The sequence below is a fragment of the Symphalangus syndactylus genome, chromosome 10, assembly GCF_028878055.3.
Source record: "Symphalangus syndactylus isolate Jambi chromosome 10, NHGRI_mSymSyn1-v2.1_pri, whole genome shotgun sequence".
NCBI classification, from domain to species: domain Eukaryota; kingdom Metazoa; phylum Chordata; class Mammalia; order Primates; family Hylobatidae; genus Symphalangus; species Symphalangus syndactylus.
The window spans coordinates 51,300,210-51,322,926 of record NC_072432.2 but is presented as its reverse complement, the minus strand read 5'-3'; the positions used below and the strand labels follow the sequence as shown (position 1 = coordinate 51,322,926).

Here is a 22,717-nt window from a genome sequence, read left to right as displayed (position 1 = left end):
TTTGCTGTTTGTCTGTTATTGGTGTAGAGAAATGTTTGTGATTTTTGCACATTGATTTTGTATCCTGAGACTTTGCTGAAGTTGCTTATCAGCTTAAGGAGATTTTGGGCTGAGATGATGGGGTTTTCTAAATATACAATGATGTCATCTGCAAACGGACAATTTGACTTCCTCTTTTCCTAATTGAATACCCTTTATTTCTTTTTCTTTCCTGATTGCCCTGACCAGAACTTCCAACACTATGTTGAATAGAAGTGGTGAGAGAGGGCATCCTTGTCTTGTGCCAGTTTTCAAAGGGAATGCTTCCAGTTTTTGCCCATTTAGTATGATATTGGCTGTGAGTTTGTTGTAAATAGCATTTATTATTTTGAGGTAGGTTCCATCAATAGCTAATTTATTGAGAGTTTTTAGCATGAAGGGCTGTTTAATTGTGTTGAAGGCCTTTTCTGCATCTATTGAGATAATCATGTGGTTTTTGTAGTTGTTTCTGTTTATGTGTTGGATTACGTTTATTGATTTGCATATGATGAACCAGCTTTGCATCCCAGGGATGAAGCCAACTTGATCGTGGTGGATAAGCTTTTGGATGTGCTGCTAGATTCGGTTTGCCAGTATTTTATTGAGGATTTTCACATCAATGTTCATCAGGGATATTGGTCTAAAATTCTCTGTTTTTATTGTATCTCTGCCACGCTTTGGTATCAGGACAATGCTGGCCTCATAAAATGAGTTAGGGAGGATTCCCTCTTTTTCTATTGATTGGAATAGTTTCAGAAGGAATGGTACCAGCTCCTGTTTGTACCTCTGGTAGAATTCGGCTGTGAATCTCTCTGGTCCTGGACTTTTTTTGGTTGGTAGCCTATTAATTATTGCCTCAATTTCGGAGCCTGTTATTGGTCTATTCAGAGATTTAACTTCTTCATGGTTTAGTCTTGGGAGGGTGTATGTGTCCAGGAATTCATCCATTTCTTCTAGATTTTCTAGTTTATTTGCACAGAGGTGTTTATAGTATTCCCTGATGGTAGTTTGTATTTCTGTGGGATCCATGGTGATATCCCCTTTATCATTTTTTATTGTGTCTATTTGATTCTCCTCTCCTTCTTTATTAATCTTGCTAGCAGTCCATCAATTTTGTTGATGTTTTCAAAAAACCAGCTCCTAAATTCATTGATTTTTTTGAAGGGTTTTTCCTGTCTCTATCTCCTTCAGTTCCACTCTGATCTTAGTTATTTCTTTCCTTCTGCTAGCTTTTGAATTTGTTTGCTCTTGCTTCTCTAGTTCTTTTAATTGTGATGTTAGGGTGTTGATTTTAGATCTTTCCTGCTTTCTCTTGTGGGCATTTAGTGCTATAAATTTCCCTCTACACACTGCTTTGAATGTGCCCCAGAGATTCTGGTATGTTGTTTCTTTGTTCTCACTGGTTTCAAAGAACATCTTTATTTCTGCCTTCATTTCGTTATATACCCAGTACTCATTCAGGAGCAGGTTGTTCAGTTTCCATGCAATTGTGCAGTTTTGAGTAAGTTTCTTAATCCTGAGCTCTAATTTGATTGCACTGTAGTCTGAGAGACAGTTTGTTGTGATTTCTGTTCTTTTACATTTGCTGAGTAGTGTTTTACTTCCAGTTATGTGGTCAATTTTAGAATAAGTATGATGTGGTGCTGAGAAGAATGTATATTCTGTTGATTTGGGGTGGTGAGTTCTGTATATGTCTATTAGGTCCACTTGTTGCAGAGCTGAATTTAAGTCCTGGATATCCTTAACCTTCTGTCTCCTTATCTGTCTAATACTGACAGTGGAGTGTTAAAGTCTCCCATTATTATTGTGTGGGAGTCTAAGTCTCTTTGTAGGTCTCTAAAGACTTCCTTTATGAATCTGAGTGCTCTTGTATTGGGTGCATATATATTTAGGATAGTTAGCTCTTCTTGTTGAATTGATCCCTTTACCATTATGTAATGGCCTTCGTTGTCTCTTTTGATCTTTGTTGGTTTACAGTTTGTTTCATCAGAGACTAGGATTGCAACCCCTGCTTTTTTTTTTTTTTTGCTTTCCATTTGCTTGGTAGATCTTCCTCCATCCCTTTATTTTGAGCCTATGTGTTTCTCTGCGTGTGAGATGGGTCTCCTGAATACAGCCCACCGACGAGTCTTGACTCTTTATCCAATTTGCCAGTTTGTGTCTTTTAAGTGGGGCATTTAGCCCATTTACATTTAAGGTTAATATTGTTATGTGTGAATTTGATCCTGTCATTATGATGTTAGCTGGTTATTTTGCCTATTAATTGAGGCAGTTTCTTCCTAGCATCGATGGTCTTTACAATTTGGCATGTTTTTGCAGTGGCTGGTACTGGTTGTTCCTATCCACGTTTAGTGCTTCCTTCAGGAATTCTTGTAAGGCAGCCCTGATAGTAACAAAAATCTGTCAGCATTTGCTTGTCTGTAAAGGATTTTATTTCCCCTTCACTTATGAAGCTTAGTTTGGCTGGATATGAAATTCTCGGTTGAAAATTCTTTTCTTTAAGCATGTTGAATATTGGCCCCCACTCTCTTCTGGCCTGTAGGGTTTCTGCCGAGAGATTGCTGTTAGTCTGATGGGCTTCCCTTTGTGGGTAACCTAATCTTTCTCTCTGGCTGCCCTTAACATTTTTTCATTCATTTCAACCTTGGTGAATCTGACAATTGTGTGTCTTGGGATTGTTCTTCTCAAGGGGTATCTTTGTGGTGTTCTCTTTATTTCCTGAATTTGAATGTTGACCTGCCTTTCTAGGTTGGAGAAGTTCTCCTGGATAATATCCTGCGGAGTGTTTTCCAACTGGATTCCATTTTCCCCGTCGCTATCAGGTACACCAATCAGACGTAGATTTGGTCTTTTCACATATTCCCATATTTCTTGGAGGCTTTGTTCATTTCTTTTTACTATTTTTTCTCTAATCTTGTCTTCTCGCTTTATTTCATTAATTCGATCTTCAATCAGTGATACCCTTTCTTCCACTTTATCAAATCAGCTATTGAAGCTTGTGCATGTGTCACGAAGTTCTTGTGCCATGGTTTTCTACTCCATCAGGTCATTTAAGGTCTTCTCTACACTGTTTATTCTAGTTAGCCATTCCTCTAACCTTTTTGCAAGGTTTTTAGCTTCCTTGTGATGGGTTTGAACATGCTCCTTTAGCTCAGAGAAGTTTATTATTACCGACCTTCTGAAGCCTACTTCTGTCACCTTGTCAAAGTCATTCTCCATCCAGCTTTGTTCCGTTGCTGGTGAGGAGCTGCAATCCTTTGGAGGAGAAGAAGCACTCTGGTTTTTAGAATTTTCAGCTTTTCTGCTCTGGTTTCTCCCCATCTTTGTGGTTTTATTTACCTTTGGTCTTTGATGTTGGTGACCTACAGATGGGGTTTGGTGTAGATGTCCTTTTGGTTGATGTTGATGGTATTCCTTTCTGTTTGTTAGTTTTTCTTCTAATAGTCAGATCCCTCAGCTGCAGGTCTGTTGGAGTTTGCTGGAGGTCCACTCCAGACCCTGTTTGCCTGGGTATCACCAGTGGATGCTGCAGAACAGCAAATATTGCTGCCTGATCCTTCCTCTGGAAGTTTTATCCCAGAGGGGCACCCAACTGTATGAGGTGTCTATGAGCCCCTACTGGGAGGTGTCTCCCAGTTAGGCTACGGGGGTCAGGGACCCATTCTTGGAGCTCAAATGCCGTGCTGAGAGAACCACTGCTCTCTTCAGAGCTGTCAGACAGGGACATTTAAGTCTGCAGAAGTTTCTGCTGCCTTTTGTTCAGCTATGCCTTGCCCACAGAAGTGGAGTCTATAGAGGCAGCAGGCCTTGCTGAGCTGTGGTGAGCTCCACCCAGTTCGAGCTTCCCGGCCGTTTTGTTTACTTACTCAAGCCTCAGCAATGGCGGACATCCCTCCACCAACCAGGCTGCAGCCTCGAAAGTTGATCTCAGATTGCTGCACTAGCAGTGAGCAAGGCTCCATGGGTGTGGGACCTGCCAAGCCAGGAACGGGAGAAAATCTCCTGGTCTGCCAGTTGCTAAGACTGTGAGAAGAGTGCAGTATTTGGGCGGGAGTGTTCCATTTTTCCAGGTGCAGTTTGTCTCAGCTTCCCTTGGCTAGGAAAGGGAAATCCCTCTATCCCTTGGGCTTCCCGGGTGAGGCAACGCCCTGCCCAGCTTCTGCTCATCCTCCGAGTGCTGCACCCACTGTCCAACCAGTCCCTGTGAGATGAACCAGGTACCTCAGTTGGAAATGCAGAAATCACTCATCTTCTGTGTTGATCACACTGGGAGCTGCAGACTGGAGCTGTTCCTATTCGGCTATGTTCCACTTTCATTCTTTCTACTCTATTTCTATTCTTGTTTAAAATGTGTCCTATTGGTTCATTGAATATTAATAAACCCCTTATGTTAAACTTTTACTTTTACATAAATGGTATCTGTCATGTTACACACTCAATTAAATTGAATAGAATTCCTACACCAAGCAATCAGTGAGCTGTACAACCAAATGCAAAGAAGAAACCAACAAAAATAAAACTGGTAACATCCATTAGTTCAAGCACACACCTACACATACACACGAACCACTTGCCTCTGGCCTCAAGATTAGCTCTGGTTTCATTCTACCTTTTGCCCATTAAGATATAATCTTTCAGTCTTTTCTCAACCCTTCTCCCACTTAGAGTCTAACTTGTTTTAAGTTGTCTCCTAAACTAGTTCTCCCTCTTGGCCAAAACCCCAGAATATACAAGAGGAGAAAAGGGAAATCATAGATTGAGAAGCAGTAAATACAGAGTTTGCACTCCACTTTCCCCATCTCATGGGTCCTTTATTTCCTGAGATATTTTCTTGCTGGGGACATTGGCAGGGGTCAGAGACTATGTGACTGATACTATCCCTAGTTGCCACTATTTAAAACAAAAAGTACAGTGTCACAGGGTTCCAAGATAGTGATTACAGGTGGATATATATATATAGGCACAAAGTAGATGTCTTTTAACTATGACCAGTTTTTTTGTTTTTTGTCTGTTTGCTTTTAATTTTTTTTTAGAGGCAGGGTCTTACTTTGTTGGTGAGGCTGGAGTGTAGTGGTGTGATTATAGCTCACAGCAGCCTGGAACTCATGGGCACAAGTTATCCTCTGGCCTCAGCCTCCTAAGTAGCTGAACTACAGGCATGCACCACAGTGCCCAGCTAATTTTTTATTTTTTGTAGAAACAGGGTCTAAGTATGTTGCCCAGGTTGGTCTCAAACTCCTGGCCTCAAGCAATCCTCCTGCCTCAGCCTCCCAAGGCATTGGGATTAGTTGTGAGCCAGCACATGTACCCTACAATCTGTTTTAGGCTGAATGTCACTTTCTAAGACAATGAGATTCTGTTCAATCACTTCATGCATTAGCAATATTAAACCAAATACTTATATGAGCTTAATAACTCTATATTACTTCTTCAAGACCTTTTTTTTGAGTCTGAGTCTATCGGGATGCCAAATAGTGAAAACCCTGTAACACAGTATAAAAGTGAGGCATTATGTTTGACATCAATAGTAGAAAACAAAGATGGGGAAAAACTTGTTTCAACTTAATGTAAGGCATACTCCATTTCTGTTATTGGTAAATTCCAGTATACCTCTTCATGAAAGCTTCAACGTTCATTTTAGATCACCTAGTTCTAATGTGGTGATTTTGTAGTTTCATATGTAGTTTATTATTGTTACATTATTTTTCCTTTCAAGGAAAAAACTAGAATAAATAGTAAAAAATATTGATTCTGCTTATGTGATTTGCAGAATTTCTTTGGCCCTGAGTTTGTGAAAATGACAATTGAACCATTTATATCTTTGGATTTGCCACGGTCTATTCTTGTAAGTAATAAAACCAGTTTGTGTCCCTCTTAGAAAATAATTTCAGTAGTGTTAAAAACCAGTTAAAATTCTTATAATGCTTATTTTAGTAAATGCCATTTATTTTTTCAATTATAGACTAAGAAAGGGAAGAATGAGGATAACCGAAGGAAAGTAAACATAATGCTTCTGAACGGGCAGAGACTGGAACTGACCTGTGATACTAAAAGTATATGTAAAGATGTGTTTGATATGGTTGTGGCACATACTGGCTTAGTAGAGCATCATTTGTTTGCTTTAGCTACCCTCAAAGGTACCAAGACATTTTGTATTCAGTGTACAGTATAGAAACTTAGCAACAAGCAGACTTCCTATGTTTGTTACCATGCCTGACCTCATTTTGACAATTAGTAACTAAATGAACTAGTCAGTAGAAGTGAGTTAGGAACTCCCTTTCTTCTCCTAGCTACTTTCATTGTTTTAATAGCTATGTTTGTTAGGCACTTTCTGTATCTGACTGGGAAGATTTTTTATTTTTTTGCTATGGTTATATAAAAATATATTTTAATTATATTTTAGGGACCATTTTATATGTTAATGGTCTACATGTATACTCTAGAAATTAGTATCCTAATATGAGTCTGAATGTATAGCAAGACCTTATTTCTGAATTTCCACATCAATTTATTTAGTCCACTATCCTAAAATCACAGTGACTTTAAAATGTCAATTGATGGCTAAAAATTAGTTATTTGACGTATCTTTTAAATATTGTATCCACTTAAACCCATGATGTTCACAACCACAGTGGTCTAAGACACAGCTTCAGTAGAAACCTCTCCTATTTATCAGTTAGAGTTGCCATAGCAGTAAGAAACTTTTTGGAATTCATCTCCTTTTTAAATAAATCATTATATTTATAAATTACTCTTTAATATTTCAGATTCCTGTTTACCTCAAAATTTAACTTGGAAAGCTTAGACAACAAAGTACCATAAATGACAATTCACAGGTTAAAGGATCCTAAAACTCTATAAGCTCTTAATATCTTCTGTATCCTAAAAGAAATATTTCCCTCGATATAGCTTATTGAATTATTGTGCCTTAAAAAGGAATAATTTATGCTGTAGACTCATACAATAAATAGTCAATTAGTACCTACTGATGTTCTATCACTTTACTAGTTTCACTTTTAGACTAATCCGTCAATATTGTCTACATGAAGCTGATTCAGTTCACCCAAATATCTGTTTTACTACACTTAATTTCTTATAGAAATTGTATTGAATAATTCTTTTATTTGTAGAGAGTAAATAACAGTTAACTAATGACATTAAAAAATAAAATGATAAATGTCATTCCTTCTAGGTTTCAGCTGGTAGCTCAATAATAATAAGTATACTAGCTAATATTTATTAAATGTTTACCATGTACTGTGTGCTTTAACAAGTGTTTTTATTCATTATGTCATTTGATCCTTATAACAATGCTGTAAAGCAAGATTTACCCCTATCCTGATCTTAAAGACAAGAAAACTGATGTCTAGAGAGGTAAAATAATATATTCAGTGTCATACGGATAGTAAATGTTGTGGCCAGGTGTTGAATCTAGGACTGTATGTCTTTAGAGCCGCCATTCTTAAAAGAGTGGGCCACATTGCCTCCCATCTAAGTGGAGTGTCTCAGAGCTCCCTGCCACATTTTTAGCAGTCTTGTATTTATATTCTCATATGATACTCTTTTATGCAAGTCTGACCAAAAAGTGAAGAAATTGGAAGAAAACACTAAAGTATTTTTTTATCTTCTCTGAATATTTTTCTCATTCTGTTTTAGATAATGAATATTTCTTTGTTGATCCTGACTTAAAATTAACCAAAGTGGCCCCAGAGGGATGGAAAGAAGAACCAAAGAAAAAGACCAAAGCCACTGTTAATTTTACTTTGTTTTTCAGAATTAAATTTTTTATGGATGATGTTAGTCTAATACAGTGAGTACACAAGAGTTTCTCTTTTGCTCTTTTTGGACACTGGTCTTTTGACCCTTTAGCTTACTGATACTGAATTACTTGATTCCAATCAATGATAATGTCTGCTTTATCATAAAAGTAATATTTCCTTCAACACAATTTATTTAATCCTTATGCCTTAAAAGCTTAATAATAAGCTTAATAATAAACTCATGGAAACTAACCTTACATGCCTATAATAAAAACCACCCCAGTATTCAAAATCAAAGGCCAAGATGTCTGTATTTGTTTTTTCAGGCATACTCTGACGTGTCATCAGTATTACCTTCAGCTTCGAAAAGATATTTTGGAGGAAAGGATGCACTGTGATGATGAGACTTCCTTATTGCTGGCATCCTTGGCTCTCCAGGCTGAGTATGGAGATTATCAACCAGAGGTAGGATTTGTGTTTTTTTCCAGGACCATTTTTGTTTGGTGTTGTTACCTTTGACATAGTTAATGACTAAACCTGATTCAGGTGTTTGATGTTTAGACCTGAAGATTTTTGAGGCTTCTTTGGTTCCTCAAAATGACCAAGCACTCCATGTATATCAATTATATAAAATCATGAAGTGTAGGATTTTTTTTTTCATGTTTAAAGTTGTCCTGTTTTGGAGTTTAGGAATATCTACCACTTACTCCTTCTCCCAAGTTCTAACCTATGGAGACTAGACACAGGGGTTATTAGTCAAATATAAATTAAAAGGATCTCCTACCTTCCACATGATGGACTGGCAGCCTGGCAGAGCTTACTGTATGGAGAACTCAAAGTATACTTAAAGCCTGATGTTTCTAAATAAAAGTGATCTAAGAGGAAGCAAGGGGCTAGAAGCTGTGCCACTGGAGCAGCATCCTTCACAACGTTCATCCTAAACTAGAGTGATATGAGGCCCTTGAATGTCACACTCCTCAAGCTTGCTAATCAGTTCAGTCATTTTATCTCACTGAATAAAAAAGAAAGACTGATGCATTTCCTCTAAAACTCATTCCTCAGAGAGAGAGGTAGAAATAGAAGTACTTCATCTCTTAGCCAAAGCAAGAACTTTAAGATGGAAGAGGGTTTACTCCAATAAAAGGCAAACAATTGCTTATGAAAACATTCTTTTTTCTAGGTTCATGGTGTGTCTTACTTTAGAATGGAGCACTATTTGCCTGCCAGAGTGATGGAGAAACTTGATTTATCCTATATCAAAGAAGAGTTACCCAAATTGCATAATACCTATGTGGGAGCTTCTGAAAAAGAGACAGAGTTAGAATTTTTAAAGGTAAGCATGCAAGATTACAAATGATAAGCTTTGTATCTTTTTCAAGTAAGCAAGAAGTGTTAGAGGACACATATCTAAGAGTTCAAGTGCCAATAACTGATACTGTGCATAATCTTATCTCATTGCTGGCTAAAATTATGGTATTTTAATTCTCATTTTGTAAAAGAGGGAAGTGAGGCTCCCAAAGAGGAAATGTAATGTTCCCAGAGATATGGGGCAGATATGATTTGAACCCATGTCTATCTGGCTGTTAATCCTATGCTTTTATCTTATTCCGTACTCAAAATCAAAATACATTATACAGAAGAAACAAATGAATTTGGTGAATGGCTTGATATGAGAGGCAAGTTCATACTGGTTCTAGAATTGTTTGTTTTTGCTTTTTCTCAAAAGGCTTAAAATTCAGTTACATCCTTTAAAAATGGTCTTCCCATTAAATGCCAATTAATGTAGATAGGGGTAGAGAGTCAGAAAAATTGACTTATTAGTTTACAGTTCTATTAGTTCTACAGTGTATTAGACCTATAACCAGCTTTCTATATGACCTTAGATAAATAGTGCATTTATGATCAAGAAAAATAGTACTATGTAAAATTCCAATGCAAATAGCAAATATAAGGTAGTGTTCTGTTGAAAAGACAAATTTTCAGAACATTCTTCTGTTTTAGCTTCCTAGGATGTAACAGTATGCCTTCCATTCGCTGCTACATATAGAAAGAAACCAAGTTTACCAGCCCTGTGAAAATTTCTGAATGGATTTTATTCACAGACTTACATTACCTTTAATCTAGTGTTCATGGAAAGAAAGGCAAGGTGGCTTTTTCTGTTTGAGTCCAAATTTAAAGATATTAAATTATGGACTTACACTTTTCTTAGTTATTACATTTTTATACTTGTAGAAAGTAAGATGTTACATTATAATTTTATTAATAAAGGTAGAAGGCAGATTGGCACAATGAAAAGAATTTGCATGAGGATTTGCAGACAGTCTTGCATTTGAATTCTTATTTCAACTAGCTGAGTGACCTTGAACAATGTATTTAACTTTTCTAAGTTTCAGTTTTCTCCCTGTAAATAGCATGCCTAAGGAATATTAGGTTGCCCTACTCCTTCTAATAATATATTCTGTTACTTCATTTCCCTTTAACTTTAGCATCTTTCTTCTAACTTAAGAAGTTTTATCTTGTTAACACAACCTTCTAAGGCTACACTTTTGCTATATATTATGTTGTTTTTGAAATATCTTTCGTAAATCTGCTTTATTGAAGTATAATTTATATACAATAAAATGTACCATTTTTAAGTGGTCGGTGAGTTTTTAAAATATATATGCAGTTGAGCTGGGCGTAGTTACACATGCCTGTAATCCTAGCTGGTTGGGAGGCTGATGTAGGATCACTTGAGCCTGGGAGTTTGAGGCTGCAGTAAGCTTTGATCTTGTCATTGGGTTCCAGCCTAAGTAACAGAAAGAGACCCCATCTCAAAATAAAATAAAATAGCATAATAAAATATAAAAATATGTATACAGTTCAGCAACCACCTCCACAGTCTTGAGAACAAGGGTTAGCAAACTGTGGCCTGCCCGTTTTATAAATAGTTTTATTGGAACTAGTCCATACTCATTTATTTATATATCATCTATATCTGTGTTCATACTATAACAGCAAAGTCCAGTCATTACGATAAAGATCATATGACCCACAAAGCCTGAAATATTTACTATCTGGCCCTTTACAGAAAAAGTTTACCAACTGCTAATATAGCACATTTCGAATACATAAAGCTCCCTCTTGTCTCTTTATAGTCAGTCCCCTCCCGCTACCTGTAACCCTTAGCAACTACTGATCTGCTATTACCATAGTGCTTTTTTTTTTTCTAGAATGTCATGTAAAAAATAATATAGTATACAGTCTTTTATGTCTGGCTTCTTTACTTAGAATAATACTCTTTTGTTTCTGTTTCTGGGACAGAGTCTCACTCTATTGCCAGGTAGGAATGCAGTGGCATGATCTCAGCTCACTGCAACCTCTGCCTCCCAGGTTCAAACATTCTCCTGCTTCAGCCTCTCAAGTAGCTGGGACTACAGGCATGTGCCACCACACCCGGCTAATTTTTTATATTTGTAGTAGAGACATGGTTTCACCATGTTAGCCAGGATGGTCTCGATCTCTTGACCTTGTGATACGCCCACCTCAGCCTCCCAAAGTGCTGGGATACAGGCGTGAACCACTGTGCCTGGCCTAGAATAATACTTTTAAGATTCATCCATGGTGTGGTATATATCAGTAGTTTCTTTTCTTTTTTCTTCTGAGTAGTTTTTCTTTGTGCAGATATATAATTTGCTTATTCTTTTCATTAGTTGATAGATATAAAACTGTTATAAACATTCCAGTTCACATTTTTCTGTGAACACAGTTTTTATTTCTCCTGAGTAAATATCTAGCAATAGGATTGCTGGGACCTATGGCAAGTACATGTTTAACTTTGTAAGAAACTTCCAAACTGTTTTCCAAAATCATTGTACAATTTTACAGTCCTACCAACAGTGTGTGAATTTCAGTTGCTCCACATCCTCGACAACACTTGGTAGTTTCAGTCTTTTTCACTTTAACATTTGAGATAGGTGAGTAGTGGTATATTATTATGGTTTTAATTTGTACTTCCCTCATTACTATTTATGTTGACCAATCTTTTCATGTGTTTATTTGCCATTTATATATCATCTTTACTGATGTGTCAAATAAAAAAAACTTTTTACCCCCTTTTGTAACTGGTTATATGTTTCCTTACTGTTGAGAAGTACATGTTCTTTAAATATTCTGGATATAAGTCTTTTATCAGATATATGGGTTTTACATATATTTACTCCTAGTCTGTGGCTTACCTTACATTTTCTTAACATTGACTCTTTTTTTTTTAAGAGTCTCACTCTGTTGCCCGGGCTGGAATTCAGTGGTGTGATCTTGGCTCACTGCAGCCTCCACCTCCCAGGTTCAAGTGATGCTTCTTCCTCAGCCTCCTGAGTAGCTGGGATTACAGATATGCACAACCATACGTGGCTAATTTTTGTATTTTTCATAGGGACAGGATTTTGTCATGATGGCCAGGCTGGTCTCAAACGCCTAGCCTGAAGTAATCTGCCTGCCTTGGCCTCCCAAAGTGCTGGGATTACAGGCATGAGCCACTGCACCGGCCAACATTAATTCTTGATGAACAAGTTTTCAATGTTAATGAAGTTTCCAATTTTTTTCATTTTCTAGTTTATGGTTTTTGTGTTCCCTCTAAGAAATTTTTGCCCAAACCAGGGTCACAGACACTTTCTAAGTTTTATGCTTTTAGTGCCTGTATTTAGGTCTGTGATCCATTTTTGGTTAAATTTCATATGTAGGGTGAAGTAAGGGTTGAAACTCATTTTTTTAGCATGTGGATATACAGTTGTTCCAGTAACGTTTGTTGAAAAGATTAACCTTTCCACATTAAACTACATTGATATAGTGTGTTAGTCGTTTTTCACACTGCTGATAAAGACATATACCAGAGACTGGGCAACTTACAAAAGAAACAGGTTTAATGTACTTACAGTTCCACGTGGCTGGGGAGGCCTCACAATCATGGTGGAAGGTCTCACATGGTGGCAGACAAGAGAAGAGAGCTTGTACAAATGGTTTTAAGGAAACTCCCCTCCTTAAAACCATCAGATCTCATGAAACTTACTCACTATCATGAGAACAGCATGGGAAAGACCTGTCCCCATGATTCACTTACCTCCCACTGGGTCCCTCCCACAACATGTGGAAATTCAAGATGAGATTTGGGTTGGGTGGGGACACAGCCAAACCATATTCCGCTTCTGGCCCCTCCCACATCTCATGTCCTTACATTTCAAAACCAATCATGCCTTCCCAACAGTTCTCCAAAGTCTTAATTCATTTCAACATTAACTCAAAAGTCCAAGTCCAAAGTCTCATCTGAGATAAGGCAAGTCCCTTCTGCCTATGAGTCTGCAAAATCAAAAGCAAGTTAGTTACTTCCTAGGTACAATGGGGGTACAGGTATTGGGTAAATACAGCCATTCCAAATTGGAGAAATTGGCCAAAACAAAGGGGCTACAGGTCCCATGCAAGTCCGAAATCCAGCAGGGCAGGCAAACCTTAAAGCTGCAAAATGATCTCCTTTGACTGCATGTCTCACATCCGGGTCACGCTGATGCAAGAGGTGGGCTCCCAAGGTCTTGGGCAGCTCTGCCCCTGTGTCTTTGTAGGGTATAGCCCCCCTCCTGGCTGCTTTCATGGGCTGGTGTTGAGTATCTGTGGCTTTTCCAGGTGCATGATGCAAGCTGTCATTGGATCTACCATTCTGGGGTCTGGAGGACAGTGGCCCTCTTCTCACAGCTCCACTAAGTGGTGCTCCAGTTGGGACTCTGTGTGCAGGCTCCAACCCCATATTTCCCTTCCCTACTGCCCTAGCACAGGTTCTCCATGAGGACCCCACCCCTGCAGCAAACTTCTCCCTGGGATCCAGACATTTCCATACATCCTCTGAAATCTAGGCAAAGGTTCCCAAACCTCGGTTCTTGACTTCTCTGCACTCACAGGCTCAACACCATGTGGAAGCTGCCAAGGCTTGGGGATTCCTGCCTCTGAAACAACAGCCTGAGTTGTACCTTGGCCCCTTTTAGTCACAGCTGGAGTGGCTGGAACACAGGGCACCAAGTCCCTAGATTCTACACAGCAGAGGGAACCTGGGCCCGGCCCACGAAACCATTTTTTCCTCCTAAACCTCTAGGCCTGCGATGGGAGGGGCTGCTGCAAAGGTCTCTGACATGCCCTGGAAACCTTTTCCCCATTGTCTTGGTGATTAACATTTGGCTCCTTGTTACTTATGTAAATTTCTGCAGCCAGCTTGAATTTCACCTCAGAAAATGGAATTTTCTTTCTATCACATTGTCAGGCTGCACATTTTCCAAACTGTTATGCCCTGTTTCCCTTTTAAAACTGAATGCCTTTGACAGCACCCAAGTCACATATTGAATGCTTTGCAGCTTAGAAATTTGTTCCACCAGATACCCTAAATCATCTCTCTCAAGTTCAAAGTTCCACAAATCTCTAGGGAAAGGGCAAAATGCTGCCAATCTCTTTGCTAGGAAAAAAAAAAAGAGAGAGAGAAAAGAAAACAACAAGAGTCACCTCTGCTCCATTTCCCAACAAGTTCCTCATCTCCATCTGAGACTGCCTCAGCCTGGGCCTTATTGTTCATATCACTATCAGCATTTTTGTCAAAGCCATTCAACTAGTCTTCAGAAAGTTCCAAACTTTCCCACATTTTCCTGTCTTCTTCTGAGCCCTCCAAACTGTTTCAGCCTCTGCCTGTTACCCAGTTCCAAAGTCACTTCCACATCTTCAGGTATCTTTTCAGCCATGCCCACTCTACTGGTACCAATCTACTGTATTAGTCCATTTTCACGCTGCTGATAAAGACATACCTGAGACAGGGCAATTTACAAAAGAGAGCGGTTTAATGGACTTACAGTTCCATGTGACTGAGGAGGCCTCACAATCATGGCAGAAGGTGAAAGGCATGTCTCACATGGAGGCAGACAAGAGAAGAGAGCTTATACAGGGAAACTCTCCTTCTTAAAACCATCAGATCTCATGACACTTATTCACTGTCACAAGAACAACACAGGAAAGACCTGCCTCCATGATTCAGTTACCTCCCAGTGGGTCCCTCCCATAACGTGGGAATTCAAGATGAGATTTGCAGGGGGACACAGCCAAATCATATCATACAGCTTCAATATCTTTATGTCACCGTTTACCAAAGTGTATTGCTATGGTATGGTATTATTCCAACAGGTCTGCCAAAGACTGACAGAATATGGAGTTCATTTTCACCGAGTGCACCCTGAGAAAAAGTCACAAACAGGAATATTGCTTGGAGTCTGTTCTAAAGGTGTCCTTGTGTTTGAAGTTCACAATGGAGTGCGCACATTGGTCCTTCGCTTTCCGTGGAGGGAAACCAAGAAAATATCTTTTTCTGTATGTCCATTTAACCTCTTTTCATTATATTTTCAAATATTACCAACTTCCAATGTAACATATTAACAGACTTTCCTTAGACTCTGCCATTCAGTGGGGATAATACATCTTAATACTATTTAACTCTTCGTTTGTAGTTGTGGAAAGTATTATTGAGATTTTATTTATGTCTGGTTTTTTCAACAGGTGACTTTTAAGATTATTACACATTCCTGGCTGGTTATATGCTCAATTAACTTTAGTTAAATTACAACCAAGTTGAATTCTCTGAATAAGTCAGAATTTATTCTAGAGTTGTAACTTCTCACATGGAAAAATCCTCCTAATGTTTTTAAGATAGATAATTATCTTAACGCTAGTGAACCTTGTCTGGCCCAATAGTAAACCCCCTCGTAGCAACTGTTATTTGAATCTCAGAGGTACAGAGACTTACTGGATTTTATGAACTAGTCCCAGGACTTTCTGCAGTTTTAGATTTTTAGTGTACAGCTCTTTATAAAGTTAGAAAATGATTTTTAGAAAATAATATATTTATGGAAGATAGTTAACGATAAAGGCATATTTTGATTTTGGACCTAGTTGGGACACCTGAACATTAAAATTCCATTGGCAGACTTCAGAGATGAATAAAAAGTATTAATATGTTCAGGTGTTTGTTTTCCTAGTGGTATTCAGGAACTACTGATACCTTTAGTTCATCTTTAGGATAAAGTATAGTCTCAGCAAAACAGTGTTTATAAAGTTACCAAGGTCCTGATGGATCTGGATAATTTTCAACCCTGAGACCATTCCTAGACCTAATGGTTAGTTGATTGCCTTCCTCTGAAACCAAGAGATATCACTAAGATTGCCAGATAATATGTTCTCCAGACCACCCACATCTTCTCAAGATTGTCAGGACCAAGAAATTACCTGGGCTTAACTTACCTTCCCCCAGTGGAAATGCTGGCAGAGCCCATTTCTGAAGGAAACCTTAGATTAATTAAGTATAAATCCAGTTTTGGACCGTTTTGAAAAGGCGACAAGTCAAATAATCACACAGCAGTCAGCTCTATGTAATTTGCCAAGCTACCACACTAACCCACATATATAGAGCTAGCTGTGATTAGTTCATTTTTAAAGATTTGTGGGAATAGAGAATAGTTTGCATTCCCATGCAAATTATTTCTAGATTTAATAGCATTCATTTTTCCTGAAGTTCTTTCTCTAACACAAAACTCTATTTTTTTTAACTCTCCTTTTTTCTTCTACTAACCTCTGGGGAAGTTGAAAAGTTACCCATTTGGTCTTCTCATATCTCACAACTGAGTTCTCTCAAGCACATTTCTTATCCAGTCCATCCATTAACACTTGGAGAGAATCAAATATTCTTTGTATGTGTTTCAAAACTATACATCTTTCTTAGATATTAAATCATCTATACTATCATTTTCATAATTAATATGAACCTCTAACCTATCTCTGGCATTTTTTGTGTGTGATATTTGCTGCCTTTGGGTGTTTTATTATAAGTACTGGTTCTGTAGTTCTTTTGACTGATCAACTAAGGAGATTCTTGCTTTCATGTTTATGCTTGAATCAGTGAGAGAGTTTTACAACTACGGAATTCAGTGTCTTTACAAATTTCTTGACAGTGGTTAAGTGGTATGTTTGTTAGGGGGAAAAAAATGTTCTCCAAGTATTTGGAGAGTTACTAGGTATACTACTGATAATCAAGATACTAGTTTGTTGCTACTGTATCTTTAGCTCCTCTCTAATACTTACTGATTTCTGTTTCTAATAAAGAAAACAGGTTTAATCCTGGAGCTTTCATTGGCAACAATATCTAGCTAGAATTTAACAATGTTTTTTGTTTCTAAAATTTCTTTGAATTTATATAAGTAAGAAAAGTCCACTGAAAAATTTATAAATAACCAAGGCTAGAAATTGTAAAGATGACATGATTGAAGTCTGGGTAATACCCTGTTATTACAACTTTTGAAAGCCTACTAAATTTGGCTTTTCCATCCCTATTTCCACATCTGAAGTAAAGACAAGGGACATGAAGTAGAATAATCTGCACAGTAGCCAAGAGCTAGAGTACAGTGTAACTGGACTTAAGTGGTTCTCCAGAGACATTAGTCTTAGGTCCCCGACATGTTGAACACTGGTCTCTTAAGGCATGGGTCACCAGCAAGCCTCACCATATAGGTCACAAATTGGAGTATGCTCTCTTCCACAAAAGACATTCAGTTTTCAAGAAATTTCAGAGAGATAAAACTGATTTGATGATTCTCCTACTTTCCCTATATTTGGGACAAATCACCATCTCTAAATATCGTGTGTTTTATCTCTCAACCCAGCAGTTATGTTACCAGTAGTTCTCCATCTCACATTTGCTTTAATTTTCCACAACTTCTATTCAGACTTTATGCCACCCAGACTCTACTTGACTGAATCCTGGCTCTTATCATTATATAGTAATAAAAAAATTATTGTTGAACTTTCATTTTCTTTATCCGACAGAGTAGAACACATATTTATTATTTCCTTTTCAAACAGTTTTGGTGTTTGTAAACATTACCATAAATTCAAAATATCAATAATCTTATCAAAGGAATCTGTTTACCTTGTTGATGACTGATATATACAATCTAGATTTAGCCTACAATTTCTGAAAGTGGCAAACAATATTAATTTATTTCTTGCATTTGTTTATAATAATACAGTCATGTGCCATATAATGATTTTTCAGTCAACAACTGACCACGAGCAATGGTGGTCCCATAAGATTATAATGTTGTATCTTTACCACACCTTTTCTGTGTTTAGATGTATACTACACAAACAATTGCCTAAAGTATTTAGTACAGTAGTATGCTGTGCAGGTTTGAAACCTAGGAGCAATAGGCTACACCATATAGCCTAGGTGTGTAGTAGTAAGCTAGCCCATCTAAGTTTGTGTAAGTACACTTCAGGATGTTTGCACAATGACAAAATCACGTAATGATGTATTTCTTGGAACATGTCTTTATTGTTAAGTGATGCATGACTATATAGGATTACATTTATATTAGATGTAAGTCAATACCCAGTGCCTAACAACAAGAAATATAAATAATATCTCTACTTATTATAATTATGAATACCCTTGGTTAATATTGTAGAAAAAGAAAATCACATTGCAAAATACATCAGATGGAATAAAACATGCCTTCCAGACAGACAACAGTAAGGTATGCCAGTACCTGCTGCACCTCTGCTCTTACCAGCATAAGTTCCAGCTACAGATGAGAGCAAGACAGAGCAACCAAGATGCCCAAGATATTGGTAAGGAGAAGCAGACTATTTCAGATGACTCCCGGGAATATGAATAATTTTTGCCACCAAGTTTTAAAAGAACTGCCATGATTAGGATGAAAACTTATAATGTATATACATGTTAAATAGCTAAATCAAGTCTATAAAGGTGTCACAAATGAAGCCAATATTTCAATTTCATGTTCACCCTGAGAGAATACTCCTAGGGAGTACCTGTTGAAGTGTCCATTTTGTGCTTAGCAATGATAGGCTAGTTGATGTAAACATTATAAAAATTTGGGCCATGTTCTCTACCCTCGGTAAACTTATCCAATATTTGGAAAGGCAAGACCAACATGCTTGAAACAGCAATACACAATAGAAGTTCAGGATTTCAGCCAGGCACAGTGGCTCACACCTGTAAGGCAGGTGGATCACGAGGTCAGGAGTTTGAGACCAGCCTGGCAAACATGGTGAAACCCCATCTCTACTAAAAATACAAAAAATTAGCCAGGTGTGATGGTGGCAGGCACCTGTAATCCCAGCTACTTGGGAGGCTGAGGCAGGAGAATCGCTTGAACCTGGGAGGCAGAGGTTGCAGTGAGCTGAGATCGTGCCATTGCACTCCAACCTGGGTGACAGTGCGAGACTGTCTCAAAAAAAAAAAAAAAGTTCAGGATTTCAATAACAGATTATATTGTACAGACTTTATCACCTATACTGTTAGAAGAGGGAAATCAGAGGCTAGAGTACTGGACAGGTGGCACTTGAATTGGATATGAAGGATAAGAATAATGCAAGCAGTTTGGAGATAAATGGAAGGGCTTTAGAGATGAGGGAAAGAACACAGGAAACAAGGCAGAGGATGGGGGAAGTATGCACCCAGAACAGGACGGTGAAGAGACACACTGTATAGTCTTCTGGGTGGCAGATTTACCACCTATTAGTTTTACTTGGGTGCATCACTGCTCTGAGATTGAGATGAATAATCATAGTACCCAATGTAAATGGTCAGGAGAGTGGTTTATTTTCTTTTGAAAAGGAGCCAGCAGAAGAAACTCATCTGACTCTGAAAAAATATCTCAATCAGAACTGAAATATTTAAGTTTCAGAGAGATAAAACTGATTTGGTGATTTCTGCAATTAGAGATTAAAATTATACAGAATCTAATTCTACATAGTAAATTCTTATAGGTATAAGTGAAACAGTCAGAAGTATGTGATTTACAAATTTAATGGAATAGCACTGATGACCTTGTGCAGCAGGGTCCTGTAATTCTTTATCCAAACTGTTTCACATTCAGAAAATATTTTCCCCATAAGAGCAGACTGGGGCAACGGCAACCTATGACTAGATGTTTCTCAACCTTTCAGAATCATGATGGGGGTGGAGGTTGTATGCTGATTTAAAATGAAGATTCCAGGAACCTACATAAAACTCAGAGAGCTACAGTCTTTGGGAATTTGATCCCTAGAATCTGTACTTTAACAGGCTTTCCTCAGTAATGATTTTTTTTTTTTTTTTTTTTTTTTTTTTTGAGACAGAGTTTGGCTCTTGTCAAAGTCTTGTTTGGGTGCAATCTTGGCCCACTGCAACCTTCACCTTCTGGTTTCAAGCGATTTTCCTGCCTCAGCCTCCAGAGTAGCTGGGATTACAGGCGCCCGCCACCATGCCCAGCTAATTTTTGTGTTTTTAGTAGAGACAGGGTTTCACCATGTTGGCCAGGCTGGTCTCAAACTCCTGACCTTCATGATCTGACCACCTCGGCCTCCCAACTCAGTAATGATTTTTACACATGCTAAAATACAATAACCACTGCTATAATATCATTATTCTCTTTCTGTTTTGCTCTGCTAGAAAGTTTATATGCTCTTATATATTTCCAAAGTATAGTGAAATATCAGACCTATTAGAGCCATCAGCATTCTTACTTTGACTAATATTCTATTCAGTACAATCCATAACAATTGAAGGTTACTTCATTATAGTTGTTGTATAGTGAACAGAATCAGAAGACAAAAGTTTGAAGTTAGTCTCTCATCGTCAACATTTCTTATACTGAAGAACAATATGGTATAGCAGTTAAGAGCATGAGCTCAGGAGCCAAATTGCCAGTGCAAACTAGGCTCTGTTACTTACAAGCCCTAAAACTTTGGGCAAGCTACCTAAACTCTTTGCCTTAGTTAATGTATAAAATGATTGCCGTAAGATAATACCTATATCAGAAAGTTGTGAAAAGGAAATGAATTCATACATGTAGAATCCTTTAAAACTACCTGGCACAAAGTATTCAGTAAATATTTACTGAAGTATTCATTATCATTATTGTCATCACCATCATCAACGTTGTTTTACCTCTAGGAGATAGTACTACTACTAATACTATATGCTGCTATACTATGTAATAGCAGTAATAGTAGCAGCAGCACCAGCAGCAGCAGCAGCAGTAGTAATAGATGAATGAATGACCTTAGGAAAGCAAGTGACTTTTTGGAATCTCAGTTTCTTCATCCATGGAGTGGGACTGGGAATAATGTCGTATATATACACATAACAGGTTTACCCCCAGGATCACAACAGCTATGTATCCTTGCCCTCATATGTGAAAGCACTTTAAGATGTGAGCTATATCTTTCCCCTTGGCTTATAAGTAACTGTCTGCCTATTTATTTGTACTACAAGTGAAAACAACTGGTGCTATCTGTGGGAGGTTAATGGACTAACAAATGTATGCTGCTTCTTTAGAGTCATAGAATATTGGTGCTAGAAAGAACCTTACAGGTCATTAAGTTCAAAATTTTACTAATGGCAAAACAGGTTCAAAGAAGATAGTGTTTTTCCCTCATGTCATATATAGAGGTCTCTTAATTCCTAATCCAGTGTACTTTTTGTTTGATGAGTTTCCCAAGAACTGATTTGCATGGATTTAAGATTAATCAATTATTGAGCATTTACTATTTATAAGTGCACAGTACTATGGGATAAGAGAATAAATGAAGTCCCTCTCCTAAAAAGAGAATATGATTAAGCTGGAGATATAAGGAAGCACAAAATGGTACCAGGGACTGAACAATAGCAGAAACAGATTAGGAAGTATGGATTGCAGACTGAGCGTGGAGCTAGCGAGCCTTTGTGTTCAAATTTGAAACCTTAGTATTAGGATACAGGTTCATTTTAATCTATGTTGGAGTTCTTTCCAGGTAAAAGGCAGTAGGAAAGACCAGATAAATGGTTGGTTTATGATCCCATCCCATATCCAAGAGTAGGCTACAAATGGATTTGAATAGCATACTCCCTAATATGTTCACAAAACTGACTAAACTGAGCCAGCTATCCTTATTCCTGCCAAAGGTTGGTCCACATTTTCTTAAAGGATGGAGAAATCTACTGGGTGTAAAGGCATTTCCTTCTGAAGACTTCATTTTGCTTCTTTGATTACAGGCTACTCATAAAGTAAATGAAAATAGAATAGCGTTATTTGCTGTAATAAAAACTATATTTTGAGGTAAAGATGATTATGGGAATTTTTTTTTTTTTTTTTTTTTTGAGATGTAGTCTCGCTCTGTCGCTCAGGGTGGAGTGCAGTGGCGTGATCTCAGCTCACTGCAAGCTCTACCTCCTGGGTTCACACCATTCTCCTGCCTCAGCCTCCCAAGTAACTGGGACTACAGGCACCTGCCACCACACCCAGCTAATTTTTTGTATTTTTAGTAGAGATGGGGTTTCACCATGCTAGCCAGGATGATCTCGATCTCCTGACCTCATGATCCGCCTGCCTCAGCCTCCCAAAGTGCTGGGATTACAGGTGTGAGCCACCACACCCGGCCTGATTATGGGAATTTTTAACAAAGGTGTATTTTTAAAAGTCTTTGTTTTTTAAGGTCTTGTTATAACTTGGTGCCCACTTCCACTTCAGAGAGAGATCATTGAATTTTCCTAGTGACAATAAGGCATGTTTCTTTAAACTTCATTCTGATGCATGAATATTAAAAACCTTTAATGTTTTCCTACCTCTTTATGCCTGAGAGAAAATATCAATTATTAATCTTCCTAGGAAGTAGAAGATAAATGAAACAAACCAAGTCAGTAATCATTTGATATTTTCTTTCTTCCTCCTCTCTTCCCTCCCTCCTCCTCTGTCTCCTCTTCCTCTTCCTCCTCCTTTTTCTTCATCTTCATCATCATCACCTGGCACCCTTGAGGGAGACATTTTCTTTATAAAAGGAAGTTTTCCCAGTTGTTGTATGTAGCAGTCAAACTTAATTCCATGTAGAATGCAACAACATAG

The 22,717-nt window shown here is 37.9% G+C and overlaps 1 protein-coding gene across 15 annotated transcripts in view; it reads left to right on the top strand.

Moving 5' to 3' along the window:
* PTPN13 (protein tyrosine phosphatase non-receptor type 13) overlaps positions 1-22,717 on the top strand; it is a 220,208-nt gene that overhangs the window by 129,667 nt on the left and 67,824 nt on the right. For 13 of the 15 annotated variants that reach the window (XM_055297064.2, XM_055297076.2, XM_055297071.2 and 10 more), the window contains 7 exons: positions 5,789-5,863; positions 5,981-6,155; positions 7,675-7,828; positions 8,105-8,243; positions 8,959-9,111; positions 14,967-15,149; positions 18,296-18,458. In XM_055297064.2, coding sequence (XP_055153039.2) covers positions 5,789-5,863; positions 5,981-6,155; positions 7,675-7,828; positions 8,105-8,243; positions 8,959-9,111; positions 14,967-15,149; positions 18,296-18,458 — 1,042 coding nt within the window. The remainder of the gene's footprint in view (positions 1-5,788; positions 5,864-5,980; positions 6,156-7,674; positions 7,829-8,104; positions 8,244-8,958; positions 9,112-14,966; positions 15,150-18,295; positions 18,459-22,717) is intronic. The other 2 variants (XM_063610230.1, XM_055297073.2) reach the window with 1 other exon arrangement.